This window comes from Lontra canadensis, unplaced genomic scaffold (assembly GCF_010015895.1).
Source record: "Lontra canadensis isolate GAN:19392208 unplaced genomic scaffold, GSC_riverotter_1.0 scaffold107, whole genome shotgun sequence".
NCBI classification, from domain to species: Eukaryota; Metazoa; Chordata; class Mammalia; order Carnivora; family Mustelidae; genus Lontra; species Lontra canadensis.
This window is the reverse complement of record NW_022631101.1, coordinates 6,830,074-6,852,685: the sequence shown is the minus strand read 5'-3', so window position 1 is coordinate 6,852,685 and position 22,612 is coordinate 6,830,074. Positions and strand designations below refer to the sequence as shown.

General features: G+C 43.6%; 1 protein-coding gene across 1 annotated transcript in view; it reads left to right on the top strand.

Moving 5' to 3' along the window:
• Positions 1-22,612, top strand: part of LOC116855967 — a 109,568-nt gene that overhangs the window by 60,279 nt on the left and 26,677 nt on the right. The window contains 1 exon segment of the mRNA XM_032839055.1: positions 4,238-4,412. Within this exon segment, the coding sequence (XP_032694946.1) occupies positions 4,238-4,412 (175 nt within the window).

The following is a 22,612-nucleotide window of genomic DNA, read 5'->3' as shown; positions in this document are numbered from 1 at the left end:
TTCCAGTATCCTCCGCTGGAACTCACAGGAGCTGGCAAATGCCACAGTTACTATGTATGTGTGTTACAAGAAGATAAATACGTAAGATACAGCACAAAGACTATAGATACTGGTACCTGTTCAAGATTTTGTGATAAACCCATAGACATAATCTGGGCAGCATTCAGATGTACCTAAGATGTTGTGTGTAGGATTCATTACGGTTGTTGCTCTGTGCATGCACAAGGCTAGGGGCCAACACCTTCACAGGAACAATATCACACCTAGATCCTCTCTGAGAGGACAGCTGCGACCCCAAGCATGCTTGTCCTGGAAAGCACCTTTGTAACTTTTTATACCCTCTCTGCCATCATAGTAATTTTTCTCTTTTTCATTAGATTCCCTGGTAGCAAGTGAGCAACTTGACCTTGATCAGTGCATGTTTCCCACCTGCCCGCCCCTTTATTCTCTTGGGTGATGACCACTGTGTGTCCATGTCCTTCTCTGTATCCTGGAGGAGTCACAGAACTTCCTCATCTCATGAGAAAATGTAGTCTGTTTTCCTCCATGTCAGTCATTTATATATTCATGCCTCACAGGGTGTCATGTACAATTACGAGCCAGTCACATTGTAGGTAAAATTTGTGAATAACAGAGAATCTGTTTCAGTAATAATCAATTACAGCTGCATAATGAATCCTTTTGTAATTGTGTAATTATCCATAGAATCATGTTGTACTAATTGCTCCAGTAGTAAGGTCAGAGTCCAATCACGAATGAAGCAGTTTCTCCTGAAACAAAGCAGAGATACTCAAAATACATTTGAATGTGTATCTTTCAATAGAAGATACCATGTGTTCCTAACGCACACCTGGGCACAGGGTTCTGAAGACAGTTCCACAAAGAAGGTTAACATGTTTGATTGTGCTTCAACAAACCGACGCTCCTCATGATCAACGCCAGATCTCTAAGTTGTCAGAAGCACAGGCTTAAAACTTGCCACACTAGGTCCTGCATTACTGCAACCTCAGCAGGGAAGATCCTTTAACAGTGAAAGGTTAAGACCCACAACAAATCTAGAATCATGACCACAAGTACAGTTGCCTGTAAGCTATGTAAACAGAGTTGAGGCTTCTTACTCCAGGGAGCCCTGCTCAGGGACAGGATACATCACACCTGCATGAGAGGACACTGCCCACCGGGACTGGTCTGGGCCCTATGTGATGGCCCAGACTCAGCTTAAGGTTTCCCCTACCTAGATCCGCGTGGAGGCATCAGCTCAGTCTCACTGGGGACATACTCTCCAGTATCAGGGACTCTTTGGAACATATAGGGATGTCCTATGTAGACTGTAGAATTTGAAGATGTTTCCATCTCAGAGAAAGAGGAATGAGTCATCCAGGGTCCTCTCCTCCCTCCATAGAAGAACTCTCCACTGTGGTGCTCGGATGGGAGTCCGTTCTGTGGTTAAAGAGCACTGAGCAGGTGTAGAGATGCAAACAGAGAGAAACTGATTGCTTTGGTGGCAGTCAGTCATTAAAAAAACCGATGAAGAGTCATGACCCATAACATCCAGAAATTTTCAGAGCACATGAGTGCATGGTTGAATTCAGGATTGTGGAGTCGATGTGAGGAAGCAGCGGTACTTTGCTTCAGGTGGGGTGTGAGTTCTGGTGTCACCTTTGATGGGCCATCCATGGGCTAGACACTTTAGTAGCAGTAGCATTTATTTTGCATTCTTGTGAAGAATAAAAAGTTTTCTAATAGTTGCCCCGAAAATGCTAAGTGTTTATGTTAAGTTGCTTTTTGTTTTATTTTCTGAAGTAGGAACGAGACTAAATAGATTCAAACCATATGAACTCTGGGTGTGGAATTCTTTGGGAGGGCTTGGGAATGACAGGCCTTGATGTACCCCAGAGGCAGGGAGATCACAGTCTCCCTCCCTAGCCCAAACCAGATCCGCTCCCTGCTGAGGCTGCGAGGTCTGGCCTGGCTTCAGATCTCCTTCCTTCCCAGGACAGCTTAAAGGAAATCAGATTCTGGGGCCTCTTCCTTTGATCTCTCCAGGGCTGGTGCTCTGGACCAAAACCCAGACTCTGATAAATGGGGCCAAAGGACTATGTATTTTGGTGCCTTCATTTCTGTTCATTATTATTATTATTATTTTTTAGATTTTTATTTATTTATTTATTTGACAGAGATCACAAGTAAGCAGAGAGGCAGGCAGAGAGAGGAGGAAGCAAGCTCCCCACTTAGCAGAGAGCCTGATGCAGGGCTTGATCCCAGAACCCTGGGATCATGACCTGAACTGAAGTCAGAGGCTTGAACCCACTGAGCCACCCAGGCGCCCTCTGTTTTTTATTATTTAATCGTGTACTTCACTGGCCTTTCACCTAGAACCTTGTTTTCCATTCCTGCAGATTCAGTAATTGCTCAAGTAACAGAACATAGATCTGTGTGTACATTATGACATGATTAAAACAATCTAGCTCATTAACATTATCTCCTCATAGTGCTAGGGTTTTTTGATTTCTGATTCTTTAATTTTTTTTTTAAGATTTTATTTATTTATTTATTTGACAGAGAGAGAGAGATCACAAGTAGGCAGAGAGTCAGGCAGAGAGAGGGGGGAAGCAGGCTCCCTGCTGAGCAGAGAGCCCGATGTGGGGCTCGATCCTGGGACGCTGGGATCATGACCTGAGCTGAAGGCAGAGGCTTAACCCACTGAGCCACCCAGGCGCCCCCGTGTAACTGAAATTTTGTACCGTTTGGCCAACATCTCCCACTTCACCCTCAGCCATGTCCTGCAATCACACTTTTACTCTGCTTTTAGGAGTTCAACTTTATTAGATCCAGATATAATCGAGACAAAGCAGTATTTCCCGCTTTGTGTGGCTTGTTCCACTCACAATAATGCCCTCCAGGCTCACCTGCTTTGTCTAAAATGGGAAGATGTCTTTCTTCCTTTTTTAAGACTGAAAGTTGCATACATATATCCTATGTATTATTTATGATACATAATATGATATATGTATTTTATATCTTAAATATATAATGCATATATTTCCTATTTTCTTTAACCACTCCTAGAAAACAGAAAAACTACAAGGAGATGACACTTTCTATTTCTAGAATGACTAAATTTGAGGAAAAAATAAAATTGTTAACACCAATGTGGAGGAATTAAAATGATCATACACCGTTGATGAGTGTGGATAAAGTACAGGAAAACTGGCATTTACTTATAAAGTCGAACATTTTCTATCCTAAAATGTGAATACAAGAATGAAAACTCCCTGAACTACTGATCTATCCTTCCTTTCTGTATTTTTCCATTCATCCAAATTTCATTCTTAACATATAAAAACTTTTTTTTCCCCCGTGGTTACAGTATTCTTTATTCTGGTACATGATAAGGTAGGGCTCCCTGAGTCCCACCCCCCTGACCCACCCCCCGCTTCAGGGGTTCTGCGATGGTAACTGGAGGTCAGGAGATTCTCAGTGTGTTGGGGGATGACTTGGGGGCAAGCACTGCCTGGCTGCCTCTCTCTTCCTCTCGCTCTTGTTCAGGCTGGTGGTCCAGGGGCTCTTAGTCCTTGGAGGCCATGTGGACCATGAGGTTTGGCTGCAGTCACTGTAGCCAAGTTCATTGTCATACCAGGAAATGAGCTTCACAAACTGATCTTTGGGAGCAATGCCAGCCCCAGAATCAAATGTAGAAGAGTGGGTGTCCCTGTGAATGTTGCAGGAGAAGACTTGGTGCTCAGTGTAGCTGAGGATGCCCTTGACAGGGCCACCTGATGCCTGCTTCACTACCTTCTTGATGTCATCATATTTCACAACTTTCTGCAGGTGGCAGGTCAGATGACACATTGGGGTGGGGACACTGAACCCATGCCCGTGTGCTTCCCATTCACCGCAGGGATGTCCTTGCAATTCTGGTAGAACCATGGATAACGTACTGGGCAACCCCTCAGCCATCAAACCACAACTTCCCAGAGAGGTGGTCCATGGTCGTCTGGATAGCTGTGGTGGCATGACCTGTGGTCCTGAGTCCTTCCGTGATGCCAAAGTTGTCATGGATGACCTTTGCCAGAGGGGCCAAACTGTGGTGCAGGAGGCATTGCTGACAATCTTGAGGGAGTTGTCCTATTCCTCATGGTTCATGCCTATCACAAACATGGGGGCATCAGCAGAAGGGGCAGAGATGATGACCCACTTGGGCCCACCGTTCAAGTAAACCCCGGCCATCTCCAAGGTGGTGAAGACCCCGATGGACGCAGCGACATACTGAGGACCAGCATCGCCCTGTTCAATGTTGGCGGGAGCTCACGCCTGGAAGATGGAAATGGGGTTTCCATTGATGACAAGTTTCCTGTTCTCAGCCTTGACTATGCCGTGAAATTTGCCGTGGGTGGAGTCATACGGAATATGTAGGCCATGTAGTTCGGATCAATAAATGGGTTATTAATGGCAACAATATCCACTTTGCCAGAGTTAAAAGCAGCCCTGGTGAGCAGGTGCTCAGTTGGCCAGATCCGTTTACCCTGACCTTCACCGTTGTGGCTTGGGGACAAGGTAACAGTCTGTTCGTCTGCAGTTGGAAGGGGTAGGTCAGGCAGCCCATGCTCCCCGTGCTGTGGCAGGATTTGTGGCTGTCTGTGGGAGGCGAGGACATCTGAAACCAAGGAAGGAGAAGCGCACATGCAAATGTCCAAGTGAAAGCTCTTTTTTTTCTGAATCTTCTGTGGCAAAGGAGAGGGTGGCTTTTTGTGCATTTTGAGATTCTTGGCCTTGAGCTGCTGATAGTGGGTGAAGAGGCTGTGCCAAGGCCTTTCTTTACATATCACCTGAGAAAGACACGTAGCCCAGAAGGGAGAGGAAGAAATGGCTGCTTCCCAGGTAAATCTTGTCCTGATGAGCTCAGGAGCGGTGTCTTCCTTTCTTACTGAAAGACAGTCTGTTTAGAACTGGCAAGCATTCACTTCTCTAGTTCTGGTGGTCCTGCGGAGCCAGTAGGTTTTTGGACGACTATGTATCCATTTAAGGATAGTCAAAGTCAGCCCTTCAGGATAGTCCCTTTCCTGGGGCTGTCTCTCCATTCTCTCCAACTGGGCTTTCTGTGCTACATGAATCCCCTCCGTGAATTCATGACCTGCAACTATTGAAAATATTCCCTCTGCGGCAGATCAACATGGGGCTATGTTGATACCCATGATCCTCACTGGAGATTTGTCAGGAATCCCAATGAAGGAGGAAATACTTAATATTTAGATTCTGCCTGGGTGTGGCCTGAGTCTGTGTAAACTGAATGAACGTGAACGGATAATCCAGATGGCTATCAGGCCCCAAATAAGTCAATGTCCTGAAAAAGAAAGCCTCGCTGTCTAGGTTGCTTTAACGAAAGACTTAGTATTTGAAATACATGAAAGATTATAGGATGTGGGAGCTATCTCTGACTTGAAATTTCATAAAACTGCTATATTTTCATGATTAGAATCATAATACAATTCTTTGTTTTGTAAATTTTATCACTACAGTGAGGAGTCCTACGTGCATCCAGCCACTGATCCCAGTTTGTCTTGTTTCATCTGATATTAACTTCGTTCTTGGCTCAGGGTCTCTCTGCTAAATTCCCCTGGAAAATGTGGGCTGTCACTTTTCTTTACAGGAGGAGATCTTGGTCTTTGCAAATAAAGGTACTAAATGGTCTTTGGTTTCATTAGTTTCCGTTTAATTCTGCACAGTGTCACAGATACGCTCTCCTTTATTACGTTTCTATTTTCAGCAGAATGAAACTACTGTGGAATTACTGTATATTCAAATGTCTTAAAATTCTGTGGTGTAAGTCAGCAGATTACTTCTTTGAAATAATAAGATTTGTTGGTGTGAGGAAGGAAGTATTCACGATGTTTTATTTTGATTTCAGCCTTACCATTCCCTGAGGTTATCTGTAAACTTCACTCTAGAGTAGGGATAATTCTAGAAACCAACTGGCATAAAATATCATTGCTCACATATTAAAATCAAATATCCAGTCTTTATTTCTGATTCAGCAGTACTTGGAAGTGGTGTTAAGGAGCTGAACATTGAAAATACTTCCTAAGTATTCTAAAGAGGCCATCAGGAAACAGTGTTTGGAGAAGTAAATTTCTACAGGCTTCTGTAATGTGCTCTCTTCCCTACTGAGCATAGTGCTGGATTTGAAATTGTAGATTCTCCAGGAAGAGTCATGCTTCTTTTTCTTGTCAATAGGTCTTGCTGTCTGTAGTCTGGATCTGGTCATCTTCTCTGGAAAAGTAAAGAGCCCCAGCACATGAGGAGAAAGGAGACAGTAGCCACACACTCAGGTAGGTGGGAATGAATGAAGCAGATGACATAGGTAGGGGCCAAAGCTCAAAAGAGAAAACTTGAGCTTAAAATGTGGTTTGAGATGCTCTGCTTGAACAGGATGAGTCTGGAAGGTTTAATTCTCTCGTGGTCACAGAGGGATAGCTCCCATCTCACTCGTCACATGCTCTTACATCCTTGAAGGACTCACCTCCTGTTCTGGTGTCTTCCGTGGCATTCACAGGGAAATCCAAAAGTCTCCCCATGGCCACTAAGGGTTTATGTGATCTGATTTCTATTCCATTGTTTGTGGAAGCATGTGAAAATCTGTATGCATAGGTGGTTTCAAACTGGAGGCCCCAATGTGATTTACTCCTCTCTAATTTTTTGGGTGCATTTGTCTCCTGCAGGCACACACAAAGTTTGGTACAAAATCAGAAATGTTGGGGAGACTCACCCTCCCCTATGAAATCTTAGATAGAGTAGCCCCTGTATGGAGGCTTCCCCATTGACCAGACTCTGTGCTCTGTCCTCAGAAATGTACCTGGGAGCCTCAGTGGTTACATTGGCCTCACAGTAGAACATGTTGCGGCACTTCACTAAGACCTAATTGATGCTAGGCCCTATCAAGGACTAGGTGACAGAATCTTTGTGGTTGGGACACTAGACATGGTAGTTCTAAAACCTACACAGGAGATCCCAACATGAAGACACAGCTGAGAATGACTTTTCAACCATTGTCAGAATTGTATGTATCTACAAAGCAGTTGAGGTTCCCATTAAAAATAGATTCTGGGGCCCCATACTCTGATATCATGACTCCCTAGAAGTGGATGAAGCCCATTAGTGTGTGTTTTCCAGTCATTGAGGTTGCTGTCCCCAGACTTCATGTCCACTAGCTTTATGTTAGAGAAAGGAGAAGAGCACATCTGAGTCCCTTATTCCAAACTGTTCTCTCTCAACACAAATACTGTCTTTCTCAGTGATGACTACTAACAGCTTCTGGAAAGATGACCTTTTCTGCTCATCCCATACAAGTTAGGAAGGGACTAGATAAAGTTGTGTTGTCTGCACAAGGTTGTTTTATATGAATAATATGTGCTCATTCATGAAAGGAATGTTTATTGAGCAGCTACTATGTGCTCCAGGTATAGGATGTCTGGGTGTGTGACTAGAGGATGCACTGGGCCCAGGACACTGTGCTGGGAATCTTAGAATATGCATGTTGATCATTCTAAAGCCCTGGGAATTGGATACTATATGATCACTCTTTCCAGAGGGATTTGGGTGTTGGGCATGCCTTCTTGGGAGTAGAGACTCTTTCTCTTCTTTTTCATGATCATTAACCTTAAAAATAATGTTGGGTGTGATGGCACATAGGTATGAGAGCAGTCTGGGAGACAAGAAGGAAGGGTGGATTAGAGGCTCTGAATGAAATTTGATACATCAATCATTTGCATTTATGTATTTGGTTCATTTTAATGTGTGGACTATGAGTGGACATCCTAGGAATGGAAGGTGGGATGCTACGTGCTACCTTGGAAGCAGGTTTTTCTTTTTTCTTTCTTTTTTTTTTTTTTTAAGATTTTATTCATTTATTTGACAGAGAGAGATCACAAGTAGGCAGAGAGGCAGTGGGGGTGGGGGAGCAGGCTCCCTGCTGAGCAGAGAGCCCAACGTGGGGCTCGATCCCAGGACCCTGAGATCATGACCCAAGCGGAAGGCAGAGGCTTAACCCACTGAGCCACCCAGGCACCCCTGGAAGCAGTGTTTTAACCAGAAAGGTGAAACTTCCTCTCCAAATTTTAAGTTTTTGCTGTGCTTTGTCTGAGTCTGAGCTTCAGGAAAGTGTGAATGCCAGTTGGGGCCACCCACATGGGGCTGCCAGGAACTGTGTTCTCTGAGCTGTTCTGAGAAGGGAGGCACGGGGACCGACAGTGGAGCTGTGGAGGGCAGTTTTGTGGTCTGAGGTTATTTTCCACGGAATCTTAATGGACAATTCTCTGTTAGTCTCTGTAATCCCCATTTAGGCAGAGGGACTATGCCCGATGAAATTTCTGGGCCCTGAGCTCTGTCCACATAATGTTAGGACCAAATATGCAACGGGAATCCGGGGGCGTCAGAAGGTCCGCTGGTGGGATTGACGGGTGCCACTTGCATTCATGTTTCACAGGTGATCCTGGATGTCCAGTCCCTGATCCCCGTCTCTTCTGGGATCCTCTGCACTGTGGCAGATGACAGACTCAGGACCTTGAGGGGTTCACCTCTGTTTTCAGTGTGCACAGGCGTCAACAGGAAAGGAGAAACAGGAGAGGGCAGCAGAAACTCTGGGTTGTAACAGTAACACTGGCCAGAAGGAGGACTGGTCTGTCCATACACTCTGGTCCTAGCTTGCCTGAACTTGAACTCGGGTATGTGGGCTCAGTTGAAATGAGATTCAGGAAACCCCTCGGCTGGTTAGGGAGGAGCACACGACTGCACGTTGGGGCCCATAGAGAAGCAGTGTGCCCCCCACAAACCCTCTGTGCGCATGTGCAGCCCTTATTGGGCGACTATACCTGCGCAGGCGCTCTGGGAAGCCATTGCCAAGGGTGAGGGCTGGGGAAGTGAGGGCAGAATCGCATTGGTGTGTTGTGCGCATGTGCAAAAGTGGGCTGTTGGGGAAACCTGTCGCACTGTCTTCTGCTGGCCTGCAACGTGCGTCAGGAGTTTAGGCCACTTGAGAAACTGGTCGAAGTGACTGGTGGTAGGTACTGTGTGATCTTCAGAGATGAGATGATATATGTTCAGATTTCCCAGAGTAAGTCAGGCCAGTTGGTTTGTCTTTTCAAACGGTTACGCTTGCCCCACCTGTAGGAGGTAGCAGTGAGGGTTTTATGGAGAGGTGGTGGGGAGGTGGTATGTGATTGGCTATCCCCCATGCTGTTGCCTTATTTTCGGAAGGCCTACTTGACTCCAATTGTTTGTTCTTAAGTTGATTTTCTCCCTTTCCAGTGCATTGATGCCAATTAAGTTGTGGTTTGCTTACAGAGGTTTCCGAGACCTTAAAGCCAACTGAATCTGTGGCTTCCCTGTTTAATTGTTTTAACAGTGGAAACACAGTTGGCAGGATATCATGTGTTTTTGTGTGTTTGTGTCTGGTTTTTATTGTCCATTTGCAAGGGTAGTTCAGCAATTGTCCCCTCATTGTAAGAACACACAGTCATGATGGTGCAACAATTTTATGTCCCCAAACCACCCAGTCAGTTACGTGTGTACAAATCAAAGATCCAAATTTCATGATGTGCGTGGTAGGAGACAGATACATTTGTGTGTCAACAAGGAGGCGTTTCAACAAGCATGTTACATTTACAACCACAGCGGGATATGTGTAAGAAATGCAGCAAATCCATTTCTACTACTGTGAAGATACCGCCTTCATGTAGCATTGGTTAGGAAAAGCAGTTTGATTGACAGTAAGTTTGATACGACAATATTTATGCAAACATTAAAGCTAGTGCAAAATAGTTTGTAGGTGTGTTACACAATTTCAAATGGAACTTCACATACCCTCTGAAATTGCATAAGAACGAGGATACACTTCAAACTGATGAGCTTTTATGACTGAATATCAAGCTGTTACTGGGGGCAATGAATGAGGATTTTTATTTTATTTAATTGTAAAAAAAATTTTTTTTTAAAGATTTTATCTATTTGTCAGACAGAGAGGGAATACCAGCAGGGGGAGTGGAAGAGGGAGAAGTGGGCTTCCTGCCGAGCAGGGAGCCCAACGCCGGGCTCAATCCCGGGACCCTGGGATCATGACCTGAGCCAAAGGCAGACACTTCATGACTAAGCCACCAGGGGCCCTTCATGTTAATTATTTTTCCTTTTTTAAAAAAAAAATTACATTATTTCCTTCAGGGGTACAGGTCTGTGAATCATCAGTCTTATACAGTTGACAGCACTCATCATAGCACATACCCTCCCCTATCCCTCCCCCCGTCACCCCCAGCAACCCTCAGTTTGTTAAATGTACAAAATATTTAATGTTATGTCTATGTTATGTTATGTCTCCACTGTAACAAATTTAGGAGCTAAAATTAGGAGCTAAAAAATTTAGGAGCTAAAAAAGGATTTAGGAGCTAAAAAAGGATATTTAGGAGCTAAAAAAGGATACTCTGCTGATTATATATTTGAATTTCAGTGGGCTTGCCCTGTTTTCTGTTTATAGTCCTGTAAGGTCAAAATCAAGGTTTCACAAGGCCTGGGATTTTCTCTGCAGCCTCTAGGGGAGAATCTACTTCCAGGACCATTCAGGTTCTTGACAGAATCCATCTTTAAAGATATGTACTTATTTATTTATTTGGAGCAGAAGCAGGGGTTGGGCAGAGGGAGGAGAGAGAGAATCTCAAACAGATTCTCTGCTGAGCCTGAAGTAGGGCTCCGTCTCAGAACCCTGAGACCAGGATGTAAGCAAAATCAGGAATCAGACACGCAGCCACTGGATCCACCCAAGCGCCCTGGCTGAATCCATCTTTAAAGACAAATTGGAGTTGATTCTAACCGTATGAAGGGATTCATCTGCCTCTTGTATACAAGCCTGAATTTTGTTCTGATCCACTGGATTCAGAAATGCAGTATAATTGATTGTTGGCGTCCTCTAGCAAGTTCTCAAGCATCTTGCCAAAACTTAGGGGTCTGTTTCTTTAGATCCTGTTCATGATGTTTCCATTGGGCTAGTTTCATCCAGTGTTTGGCCTGGCCCTCGCCATAAGCATGTGGACCCATTGATGTAAATCTGAAAAACCAGCTTGGGAACTTGAGTCGATATGTTAAATTCTTCAGCAAACGTATGGAGATGCTCAGTCACTTTAGGGAACTCTTTATTGCTCAAAGTTCATCTTTATTCCAGGGAACATAAACATTGTGTCCACTTAGATCTTCAGAAGACTTAACTTTAAGGGGGCAGATTTTAATAGGTTCAGGAGAGGAGGTAGCAGAGGGAACTTCAGAGGAAAAAGAAGGTGAGACAAAAGAATAGAATGATAGTGGAGATGAAGAAGGGAGAGCACAAAGGAAGATGGTTTTGGACATGGGGCCTGAGCACAGGGTGGCTTCCTCTTGATAAAGGTGGGGGAGGGGAGGCATAGGCCTCAAAAGCCCTTTTCTGTGTTTGTAGTTGTTTGCTTACCTTATTCAGTTGAAAAATTACATGTTGGTATGAGGCAATATCATGTTCCTGATAGGGTTTGGAATTCTCAAAATACCAATTAAAATAGGAATCTCATTCAGTTTTGTCAATTTTAGAACCATGTTTGTCGAACTCATCTTTGATAAAAGTAACTTTGGAAAGATCAAAGAATCCTGTTCTGGACATTGAAGTTCTAAATTACTTCTTATTGGGGCGCCTGGGTAGCCCAGTGGGTTAAGCCTCTGCCTTGGGCTCACATCATGATCTCAGGATCCTGGGACCGAGCCCCACATCAGGCTCTCTGCTCAGCGGGGAGCCTGCTTTCCCCTCTCTCTCTGTCTGCCTCTCTGCCTACTTGTGATCTCTCTCTCTCCCTCTGTCAAATAAATAAATAAATCTTTTAAAAAATAAATAAATTACTTCTTGTTAATTCAGTCCATTTATATATAAAACCCCCATGAAGAGAAAAGTATTTTTTATACATAAGAAAGACATCTCTTCCTGCAGCACTTGGGTGGCTCAGTTGGTTGGACATTTGCCTTTGGCTCAGGTCATGATCCTGGGGTCCTGGGATCAAGCCCCACATTGGGCTCTCTGCTCAGCAGGAAGCCTGTTTCTCCCTTTCCCTCTGCCTGCTTCTTCCTCTGCTTGTGTTCTCTCTCTCTCTCAAGTAAATAAATAAAATATAAGAAAGAAAGAAAGAAAGAAAGAAAGACAGACGGGGCAAGGGGACGGAGGGAGGGAAGAAAGGAAGTGGGAAAGAAAGAAAGAAAAGCATCTCTTCCTTACACTGCAACAGAGGAGGAGTATCCTGGGGCAAGATCAAGTCCACGTAAGATCAATTGCATCTCTTTCTTTCTTCCTTTCTTTTTATTTTATTTTATTTTAAAGATTTTTTGTTTATTTCACAGAGAGAGAGTAGACAGGCAGGCAGAGAGAGAGGAGGAAGCAGGCTCCCCATTGAGCAAAGAGCCCAATGCGGGCCTCGATCCCAGGACCCTGGGATCATGACCTGAGCTGAAGGCAGAGGCTTTAACCCACTGAGCAACCCAGGCGCCTCTTTCTTTTTTTTTAAAGATTTTATTTATTTATTTGACAGAGATCACAAGTAGGCAGAGAGGCAGGGAGAAAGAGAGAGGGAAGCAGGCTCCCTCCTGAGCAGAGAGCTTGATGTGGGGCTTGATCCCAGGACCCTGAGATCATGACCTGAGCTGAAGGCAGAGGCTTAACCCACTGAGCCACCCAGACACTCCCAAGTGCATCTCTCTGTTGGGTCTGCAACTGACTTCCAGTGGTACTGCAAGAGAGCTCTTCCTGCCTAAAACCTCTGACTCCATTTTAGTCAGACATCCCATGCCTAATTTTCCATGGTGGAAGGGAAAATGTGCTTTGTTCAGGAGTTTGGCAGATGGGGAACATGGTGGATTCACGTCCAGAGACAATGTACATAGTCACAAATCAAGCAGGAAGGGCTTCAGGGGCAGGCACAGAAGTAGTGAGCATGACAGGCAGGGGAAGCAGTGCTCCAGGGCTTCATCATTGTCAGTCCGGTCACTGGACGCAGGGCAGGCCCCTCCCTAGCATGCTGATGCTTGATCTTCCAGGATCATTGGGTTCCTTGTTTCCCCCACCTCAGAGGTCTGTTGATCTCAAGAACCTGCAGTTAGTCAAGGCTTCAGGTAGAGAACAGAGGTGAATGAGTTAGATGGATGTACCAGCAGTGCTTGGAGTAGCTATAGCCTGGGAAGTCTATATTTGGAAACAACACAGACACATTATTAATGCTGCACATGCTGTGCTTTTACCTGCACACAGACATAGGATCCTTGGGGCTGTGCTGGGACCTCGGGAACATGTAGGTGGGTTAATCCTCATAAAACTTGAGCGGTTGGTGCTAGATGTCCCCTATTTTCCCTGAAAATGTAGATGCTCGGGGCACCTGGGTGGCTCAGTGGGTTAAGCCTCTGCCTTCAGCTCAGGTCATGTTCCCAGGGTCTTGGGATCGAGCCCCATATCAGACTCTCTGCTCAGCAGGGAGCCTGCTTCCTCCTCTCTGTCTCTCCCTTCCTCTCTGCCTACTTGTGATCTCGATCTGTCAAATAAATAAATAAAATCTTAACAAAACAAAACAAAAAAACCCTTAAAAAAAAAAAAGAATGTAGATGCTGGGCCCTGCCTTTTTGTTTCTTTTTCTTTTTTAACATTAAGCTTGGGGTCACCAGGGTGGTTCAGTCGTTAAGCATCTGCCTTTAGCTCAGGTCATGATCCCGGGGTCCTGGGATTGAGCCCCACATCGGCTCCCTGCTCCGCTGGAAGCCTGCTTCTCCCTCTCCCACTTCCCCTGCCTATGTTCCCTCTCTCGCTGTCTCTCTCTCTCTCTCTCTCTCTCTCTGTCAAATAAATAAATAAATAATCTTTTTAAAAAATTCACAAGACAAAACAAAAAAAACATTAAGTGTATAAAATAGGAGCTAAATGTAAGTTGGAAGAATATATATTATGAAAGCATGAACTGGAATGTATGAGGAAGTTCTCGTTGTTGACTAAGAACAAATTGGCATGAGATAAACAGGAGAAAATCAAATTTAAACCATACGTATGGAGACTCCACAGAGATGTGAAAGTTTCAAAGACTCGCACAGTAAGGTACATATGTCTTTGAGGGGAAAAGCAGAAGAAAGGAAGAAGGGAGAAGTCTAAGAATTCCAAGGGAAGAGATATAATTCTCAGGAAGAAGAAAATAAGTAAGTATTTGGTAAAATATATTCTCTGAGCCACTCAAAAAAAAAATGGAACATAGAGAACTTGGCTCAAACAGGTCTTCTTAGGTTCCTTTCTGTCTCTCATACCTCGTATATATCATAATGTAGTTAGGTATGTTGATAGCACTCAACCTGAGGCAGCTTCTCTATCTAAATTCTTTTTAGTCATTGAGGTGGGGTGGAAAAGACTTTTCCTGAATCTGCTGGATTTTTATTGCTTTTTCACTCAAGATAAATAATCTTTCTGCCAAAGTGGCCCATCATGGGGTGGCTTGTGCTTGGCCCATACAATCTGTAGGATATTTTGTTGAATTAAATAAGACACACATGGAAAAAAGAAATACTGTATAAAATCACATGGAATTTTAAAAAAATGAAATCATCAATGTGAAGATTACAGGGTTTGTCGCCAGCAACTGGCAGTGAAGGAAATTTTGAAATGTTGGTCACCTGGAAATGTGAAATTAATGGGAACCCTCACTAAAATGGAGTCAGGAGGTTTCAGCAGGGGGCGCTCTCAAGCCCTATGACTCATAGTCATTGCAGCTCCAATAGGAAGGGAAGGTCTTGACATTATGAAAACTTGACCTTGGACATAGACTATACTGTTCCAGCCAGAGGAAGAGATGCTTTTCTTATCTCTCCCAGGCAATAGCTCAACCACTGAAAAACCACCTACCTTCATACTACCATTTTACTCCGAAAAACTTTTAGTGTATAACAGAGTTCTCAACTTCCCCCTTCTTGCCTCAGTAAAAGCATCCCTCTTCTTTGTTTCCTAGACTTGCCTATCATTTTGCCGTAGCTTGTATGTCCCTAATTTGATACTGTTATTCCTGAATAAACCCATTGTTTTGTGGATAAAATAACTGGCTGCTTTTGTTTATTTTTATTTATTCTTTTATTTATTTCCTTATTTTTGGAGAGACCAAGAGCGCAAGCGAGGTGTGGAGGGGTAGAGAGAGAGCAGTAGAGGGAAACTTTAGCAGGCTCCATGCTCATCGAAGAGCCGTTGGAGGGCTCAGTCTCCTCACCCAGAGATCATGTCGTGAGCCAAAATCAAGTCAGACAACCAACTGACTGACACTCAGGCACCCCTGGCAGTTTTTATTTTTAATGTTAAATATAACAACAGTCGGGACACCTGGGCGGCCCAGTTGGTTGGGCAGCCAGTTCTTGATATCCGCCTAGGTCAAGACCTCAGGGTCCTGCAGCTGATGCCCGTGCTGGATGCCGTACTCAGTGGAGAGTCGGCTTGGGGAGTCTCTCCCTCTGCCGCTCCCCTGGCTCACTCTCTCTTTCTCTCTCTCTCTGAAATAAATAAATCTTTTTTAAAAAATCCGTAAATATAACGGCACTCACTTAGGATGAAGAAATACTGGTGTTTCGTTGTGCAGCACACTGATTCTAGTGGTGTATTTTACCCTGGAAATTTGCCAGAATGCATCTAAATAAAGCGTTATCAGCATACAAAAACCTTAACTATATGGAGTTTTGGATATGTTCATGCGCTTCATTATGGTAAAGGTTTTGTAGGTTAATAAGGTTAAGGGTCCACAGAAAAAGGGAGAAGAGACATCACATAAGAGAAGTCACTTTAGGCCCCCAGCCATTTTATGATCTATGCCTGTTTGTGATCTCTGCCAGCACTACTTACCCAAGCACCTCTTTGAAGAATGTTCTGGAATATGTCAGAATTACAGCAAGACATCAGTAGTAGTTCATGGTTTTAAGGCAGCAAAAGTATGTAAATACCAACAGCCACCGCCACAAGCCCAGGAGATAGTCTAACCGTATCAGAGACAATTAATCTTGATAAAACTCGCATTGCTGTTTCCAAAGTAAAGATTGTCCTTTTTCTTTTTTCCCAAGTAGATTGTCTTAACAGAGATTCTCTAGTAGCTGTTGTGGGAATTAAACCCCCTTGAGCACACAGATAACAGAATAAAGGAGCCGGAGAGATGATTATGCCCACCGTTACTGGTCCTTTGACTTCAGTCAACTGGGACCTGGACTGTGTCAATTTAGGATGACATTTTGGTGGATTTCACTCTGAAATGGGCTTTTCCAGGCTCCTTGATGAATATACGTATGCCATTAGCTTAAAACTCACCCAGTTTTTTTGTTTGGGGAGCTAGTTTTGGGAAATGTCCCTGGTGTTCTCTTTACTTCATACAAGTAAAACCTGTCTTTTTCTTATTTCTTACTTTTGTCTTGGCGGTGTTTTTTGGCTCAACACCAAAGGTGCTGGTGAAGCAAAACCAGTTTCAGATGATCATTTCACCATGAATATGGATATTTACTGTTTTAACCCTCAGCAACAAAGGGATGTTCATAAATGAAAATAAGGTCCTGAGTGAGCACACAAAAGCAGCATTGACTTGAAGGACAAAGACAGACATTTAGGTACTCAGACATACGTATCTCTGCGCCCCTGTATCTGGTGTTGGGTTCTGGCAAAAAGTGAACATGTACCATTGAAACTGAGAATAGGCAGCCAAAGAAAATTTTGATCTCCTTCTATCTGTTCAGTGAAGGGATAGCCCAGAGTGGGGACAGACCTAGAAAGTCTTCAGAAGTGAACCTGTGTGGAGCTATGGAAGGTGAGGGTTCTAGGCTTCTGATCTCTGTGCTGTGACAGATTACCAGTTCTATCTTCCTGGGTTTGTACAGAGGACAATGGCAAGCTGCCCTAAAATGTGCCCCTTTGCCATATTGATTATTTCGAAATAAAAGGTACTTAGGAATCAGCCAATACAAAAAGAACATCCTGACCACCATTTGTGTCCAGAAAGCAGGAAATCAGTCTCCTGTGCAATGGATACCTTTCCTGCACAGAGAGAGAAAGAGGTATTCTTATCTCCATGGATAGGGAATTGGGAGCTGAAAAGCTTACATGAAGAAACTTGTCACTCTTCACTGCTTCACTACCACTACCTAAATTCCACTCAGAATTCCATACTAAGTGAAGGCCCAAAAAAGAGTTTTCTTTATGCTGTCAAATTCTCACAGATGTATTGTCTCTTCTTTTTCCTAATAAATCATGAAAACTATCTACATTGGTTATTTTTATGGGTCTCACGTTCATTACTGGGTTTTGGGTGCATGTTACTAGATGCTGGGATTGCTTTCTCCTGTAATCTGTCTGTCAGTTATTTACCTAGGTAAATAAAACTAGGTAAAATAATCTTGAATGGTAAAGGAATATTGTTCCTCCCCAATAATTTTTCCCTAAACTCCTAAATAACATATGTGCAGGGTTGAAGATCTTTACTTGCCTACTTCAAAGGAAGCATTCTACTTGCACACTTAATACAATTCTTGTGCATCTGGGTTAAGCATATTCTAAACTTGAGGGATTTTCATAAAACATTATAGTGAAAAAGGGTGATGGTCATCATGTCAGGTGTGGTGACACAGTGCGGGTAAAAATGGCCATTTTTAATGATATTCTTGGGTAACCACTTGTGACACACACACAGGGCCATCTGAGAGAGCGCTGGTCAGTGAGATGGAGAAGTCCCTGTGGAGGCAGGACTGCCCTGAATGAAAAAGAAATGCCTTTCAGTCAAAATCCTTATGTGCTATCAGATTTTTTTCTTAATCCTTCTTAATCTTGAAAGTTTGGTACCTAGTGGGAGGGCAACCATTTTGGGGCCATGAGAGAGGAAGGAGGAACATAGTGCTGCATATCAGTAATATGGCAAAAATGAGGAAAAAGAGGTTACCCCATGTGATGTCTCAGTCGTTTTATCAGACATGGGCTTCCTACATGTTCATTGTGTACATAAAATATACATCTTATTTTCTATAAGTATTAACCTTCCTTAGAGCTGAACACAAGCACACAGCTACAAAATGAGATGGATTATTATATTTCACTTGTAATAATGTTAAATGGGCATAACCTGCTACCCAGCTTCTTTGCAGTGGATTCCCTAACATCCCAGTTCCACTCTAGACAGGGTGTCAGAATAGCACTGGCTAGGAAATACCATGGGGATTTCTGGCCAAAAATTGGGTGGATCGCATGAAGCACCCAATTTTTGGCCAGAAATCCCCATGGTATTTCCTAGCCAGTGCCTCTGACTGCTGATCTGTGTCCCCACAGATCCCAGAGCACATGGCTGCCCTAACCATGGGTAAGTGGAATGATGGAGGTACCTGTCGACTCTGAGTCCGCGTCCCTGGAAGGTCACCCATCTGCAGTGGGTCAAACCTGTGTTGGGGTTATGCACCTGGGATACTAGTGCTTTGTGAAACCACAGCCCATGACTTGCTGATCCTCCCTATTACCATGTCCTAAAGGCTTCCTCTCCAACATCTACTCTGCCATGTCCACAATGCTTCCATCATCCAATACCTGTCAGCATCCACTGCCACCAGTCTAGGCCTGAGGAAGATAGTAATTTCTGTCAGCCAGCAGAATCTGCTTATCAGTGACACCCAAGATTTCAGTTAAGTCATGAAGAAAAATGGGAAATCCTTGGTTCCAGGAAATCACCATATATGCCGAGTCCACATCTCCATACTTTTATTTATCAGATGACACCATGAACAGCTGACTTGGCCTTTGGAGTGAGCACATGTTGCCTCCGATTCCCTCCCCAAATTTCAGGGAGAGTTCTCCAGGTATGCTTTTAATAGGTCTTCTCTCAGAGCCCCCCGGGTGGTTCAGTCAGTGAAGTATCTTCCTTTGGCTCAGATCACGATCCCAGGATCCCAGGATCCTGGGATCTAGCCTACTTCTCCCTTTCCCTCTGTTGCTCTCCCTGCTTGTGCTTTCTCTTTCTCTCTGCAAAATAAATAAATAAAATCTTTTTTAAAAATAGTCTTGGCTACCTGGGTGGCTCATTCCATTTGGCATCTGCCTTCAACTCGCATTCGGGTCGTGATCCTGGGGTCCTAAATTCGAGCCTGCCTTGGGCCCTTGCTCTGCTGGGAGCCAGCTTTTCCCTCTGCTTCTGCCACTCGCCCTGTTTATGCTCTCTCTCTGTCTCTCTCTCAAATAAAATCTTTTTCTTTATTTAAAGTCTTTAATTATTTATTTGATAGAGAGAGACAGGGAGAGAGGAAACACAAGCAGGGAAGTGGGAGAGGGAGAAGCAGGCTTCCTGCTGATCAGGGAGCGCGATGGGGTACTTGATCCCAGAACCACACCAGCCGAAGGCAGACGCCTAATGACCGGGACACCCAGGCACCCCTCAAATAAATAAAATCTTAAAAAAAAAAAAAAAAAGTATTGGCGCCTGGATTGTTCAGTGTGTTAAGCCTCTGCCTTCAGCTCAAATCAAGGCCTCAGGGTCCTGGGATCAAGCCCCGAATCCGGCTCTCTGCTCAGCAGGAAGCCTGCTTCCCCCTCTCTCTCTGTCTGCCTCTCTGCCTCCTTGTGATCTCTATCAAATAAATAAATAAAAATCTTTTTAGAAAATTAAAAAATGTTCTTACCTTTCTTTCTAGGAGTGTAGATCATCATGTTTTACCTATGTTCACATCCCTCTAAGTGCTAACTGTCTGAATTTACACTGTGGCCCATTGTCCTTGTAGCCCTCTAATCTGAATTAAGAGGTCAGGGAGTACTCTCCAGCCACAACACGTACGAAGACGTTTTCTCAGATGTATTTGTAGCTGGGAAAGAAACTGAGGAATCAAGAAGAACTGGAGATCATTAAAAAATAAGAAAAATAGGGGCATCTGGGTGGCTCAGTCATTAAGTGGCTGCCTTCAGCTCAGATCATTATCCCAGGGTCTTGGGATCGAGTCCAGCATTGGGCTGCCTGCTCTTCAGGAAGCCTGCTTCTCCCTCTCCCACTCCCCCTGATTGTGTTCCCTCTCCCGCTGTGTCTCTCTCTGTCAAATAAATAAAATCTTAGAAAAAAAAAAGAAATAGAATTTATCTTTCTGTATTCAGAGAGTTGTGCAGCCTGGGAACGGGTATCCTTTCTGCACATGCAGAATTCATTAATTCTTCTTCCTGTACTCTTCCTCTCTCTGTGGCCTTGTCTCATACAGGAATATTTTCCTCCTGCATAAGGGATATCTATCACACATCTAGTATGGCCATGTATATATATTCACCTCACTTATTTTTTTATTCACCTCATTTAAACATCAAAGGAACCCCTCCATTATGACATGGGGCTCAATCCTTTATTAGGTTCCTTGGGTGGAGTGCTTCAGAGTTCCTGGGTGAGTCCAGATCGAGCCACTGAAGTGTAAACAGGTTTAGGTAAACTCTGGGGGGGGGTCTTCTCTACAGGGTACATAAGGGGAAGTGCTTGTTCACAAGTGCTTTGGTTGAGGTGTCCTATCAGAAGTTCCATTAATGTGTGACTCTACGGGGCTTTGTTTAGAGAACGTGCTAGTGAGAAGGGCTGGTGTTAGTTCAAGTCCTCTGTAACCCAACTGACCACACCACATGGATGCCAAGTAGCACCATCATGGAGTTCGCCTCAACTGTCATCCATCCCCCTATATAATCTGTAATATATCCATGTTAATGTCCCAGGAGTTCAAAGGGGGAGAAATCAATGCAATAGATAAATTATTGAAAATAAAACCACACATTATTTAAAGTCTGAGTCTACTGAGAAAATAAATTACTAGTTATCAAATGGGTGCTAGATATTATCTATTGTCTACATTCTTAATTAAGGTGAGCTAGGTTAATACTGGTGGTGGGATAATGCATCATTCATTATCAATCAGCGTTAACACATTAAAAACCAATGTTCTATCATTAAAATATCTTAGGATCACACATAGACTAAGTTATGCATTTCAAATCCACTGTATGGTCCTTGTTGAAGATACAGATTACAAGCATTCAAGAAGCATTCTTGTTCTGATAAAATGACGTAGGAGTCATAATTTCAATAATTTTCCGGTCTGAAGTAATTGTTAAGAAACGTTGATGTACAATCAGATGCCCTTTTATGGAAGAGTTATCTGTCCTCTACGGGTATCTGAGGTTTCTTCATTTCAGTCACATCAACTAATATTCTGTACATCTGTCTGTCGCTATTATAAAGACGTCAGTATTTTAATGGAGTGTCACCACTTTTTCTTTGTTTTGGACTTTTTAAGATTTTAATTCCAGTTAACAAGCTGTTATGTTAGTTTCAGCTGTACAATGTAGTGGTTGAAGAATTCCATACATTATCCAGTGGTTGTCGCAACAAGGGCAGTCCTGCATTTCCAAGAACCTCTTTAACCCTTCTCCCCACCCACCTTCCCTCTGGTAACTACTGGTTTGTTCCTTATAGTTAAGAGTCTGTTTCTTGATTTCTCTCTCTTTCTGTCTCTCTCCACTGTCACTTAAGAATTGATTAAATTTTTCATGGAGAGGTAGACTATGGTCACCCTAAAGGGTCCTCTCATTGCTTTTCTGGTTTTTTATTAAAATAATATTCTAACATGTTTTCTCTTTTGCTTTGTTCTCTCCTATTGTTGAGATATATGCGAGCAGTTCCTGACTTTTTTGCCCAGCCAACAGATCATACCGACTACTCAAAGCTAATTCACCACAGTGTCCCTTCTGAACTCTACAATAATGGCCTTCTATAATAGTTACACGTAGGGACAGATAGGGACCAATTTCAATGCATGGGTAGGGACATCTCTACAACCCCTGTTACTTTGAAGAAGTTACGGAATATGAGCCCTTCACCTTTCAACAACCTGAACAATTAAAGAACCAATAATTGGTCAGGAGTGAAGTGATGAGGGAAAGAAACAGACAAATGTTCCCCTTTAACCCAGAAGGTTGACCTACGTAGTTGTGATAACGATCAAATATGTGCTGGTTGGTACATTCTTTTTTTTTTTTTTTTTTTAAGATTTTATGATTTGACAGAAAACACCGCAAGAGAGGGAACACAAGCAGGGGGACTGGGAGAGGAGGAGAGGGAGAGGCAGGCTTCCTGCTTAGCAGGGATCCCCGATGCAGGGCTGGATCCCAGGTCCCTGGGATCATGACCTGAGCCGAAGGCAGACACTTAACGACTAAGCCACCCAGGCATCCCATGGTTGGTACATTCTTAAAGGGTCTCCTGACTGCCTGTACATCTCACCCATAGTTAATATCGAACTGAATGATAAGAACCAGAGAAATTTTGCAAAAGTAGTGGGTGGTTTGTTTTTTGTTTGTTTTTTTTTCAAGATTTTATTTACTTGAGAGAAGGAGGGCGAGCACCAGCAAGGGGAGCTGCAGGCAGAGGAAGAAGGAGACTCCCCACTGAGCAAGGAGCCTGATGAGGGACTCGATCGCAGGACCCTGGGATCATGACCTGAGCTGAAGGCAGACACTTAACTGACTGAATCACCCAGACATCCCAAAAAGTAGTTTTATAAGTAGAAAATTGAAGAT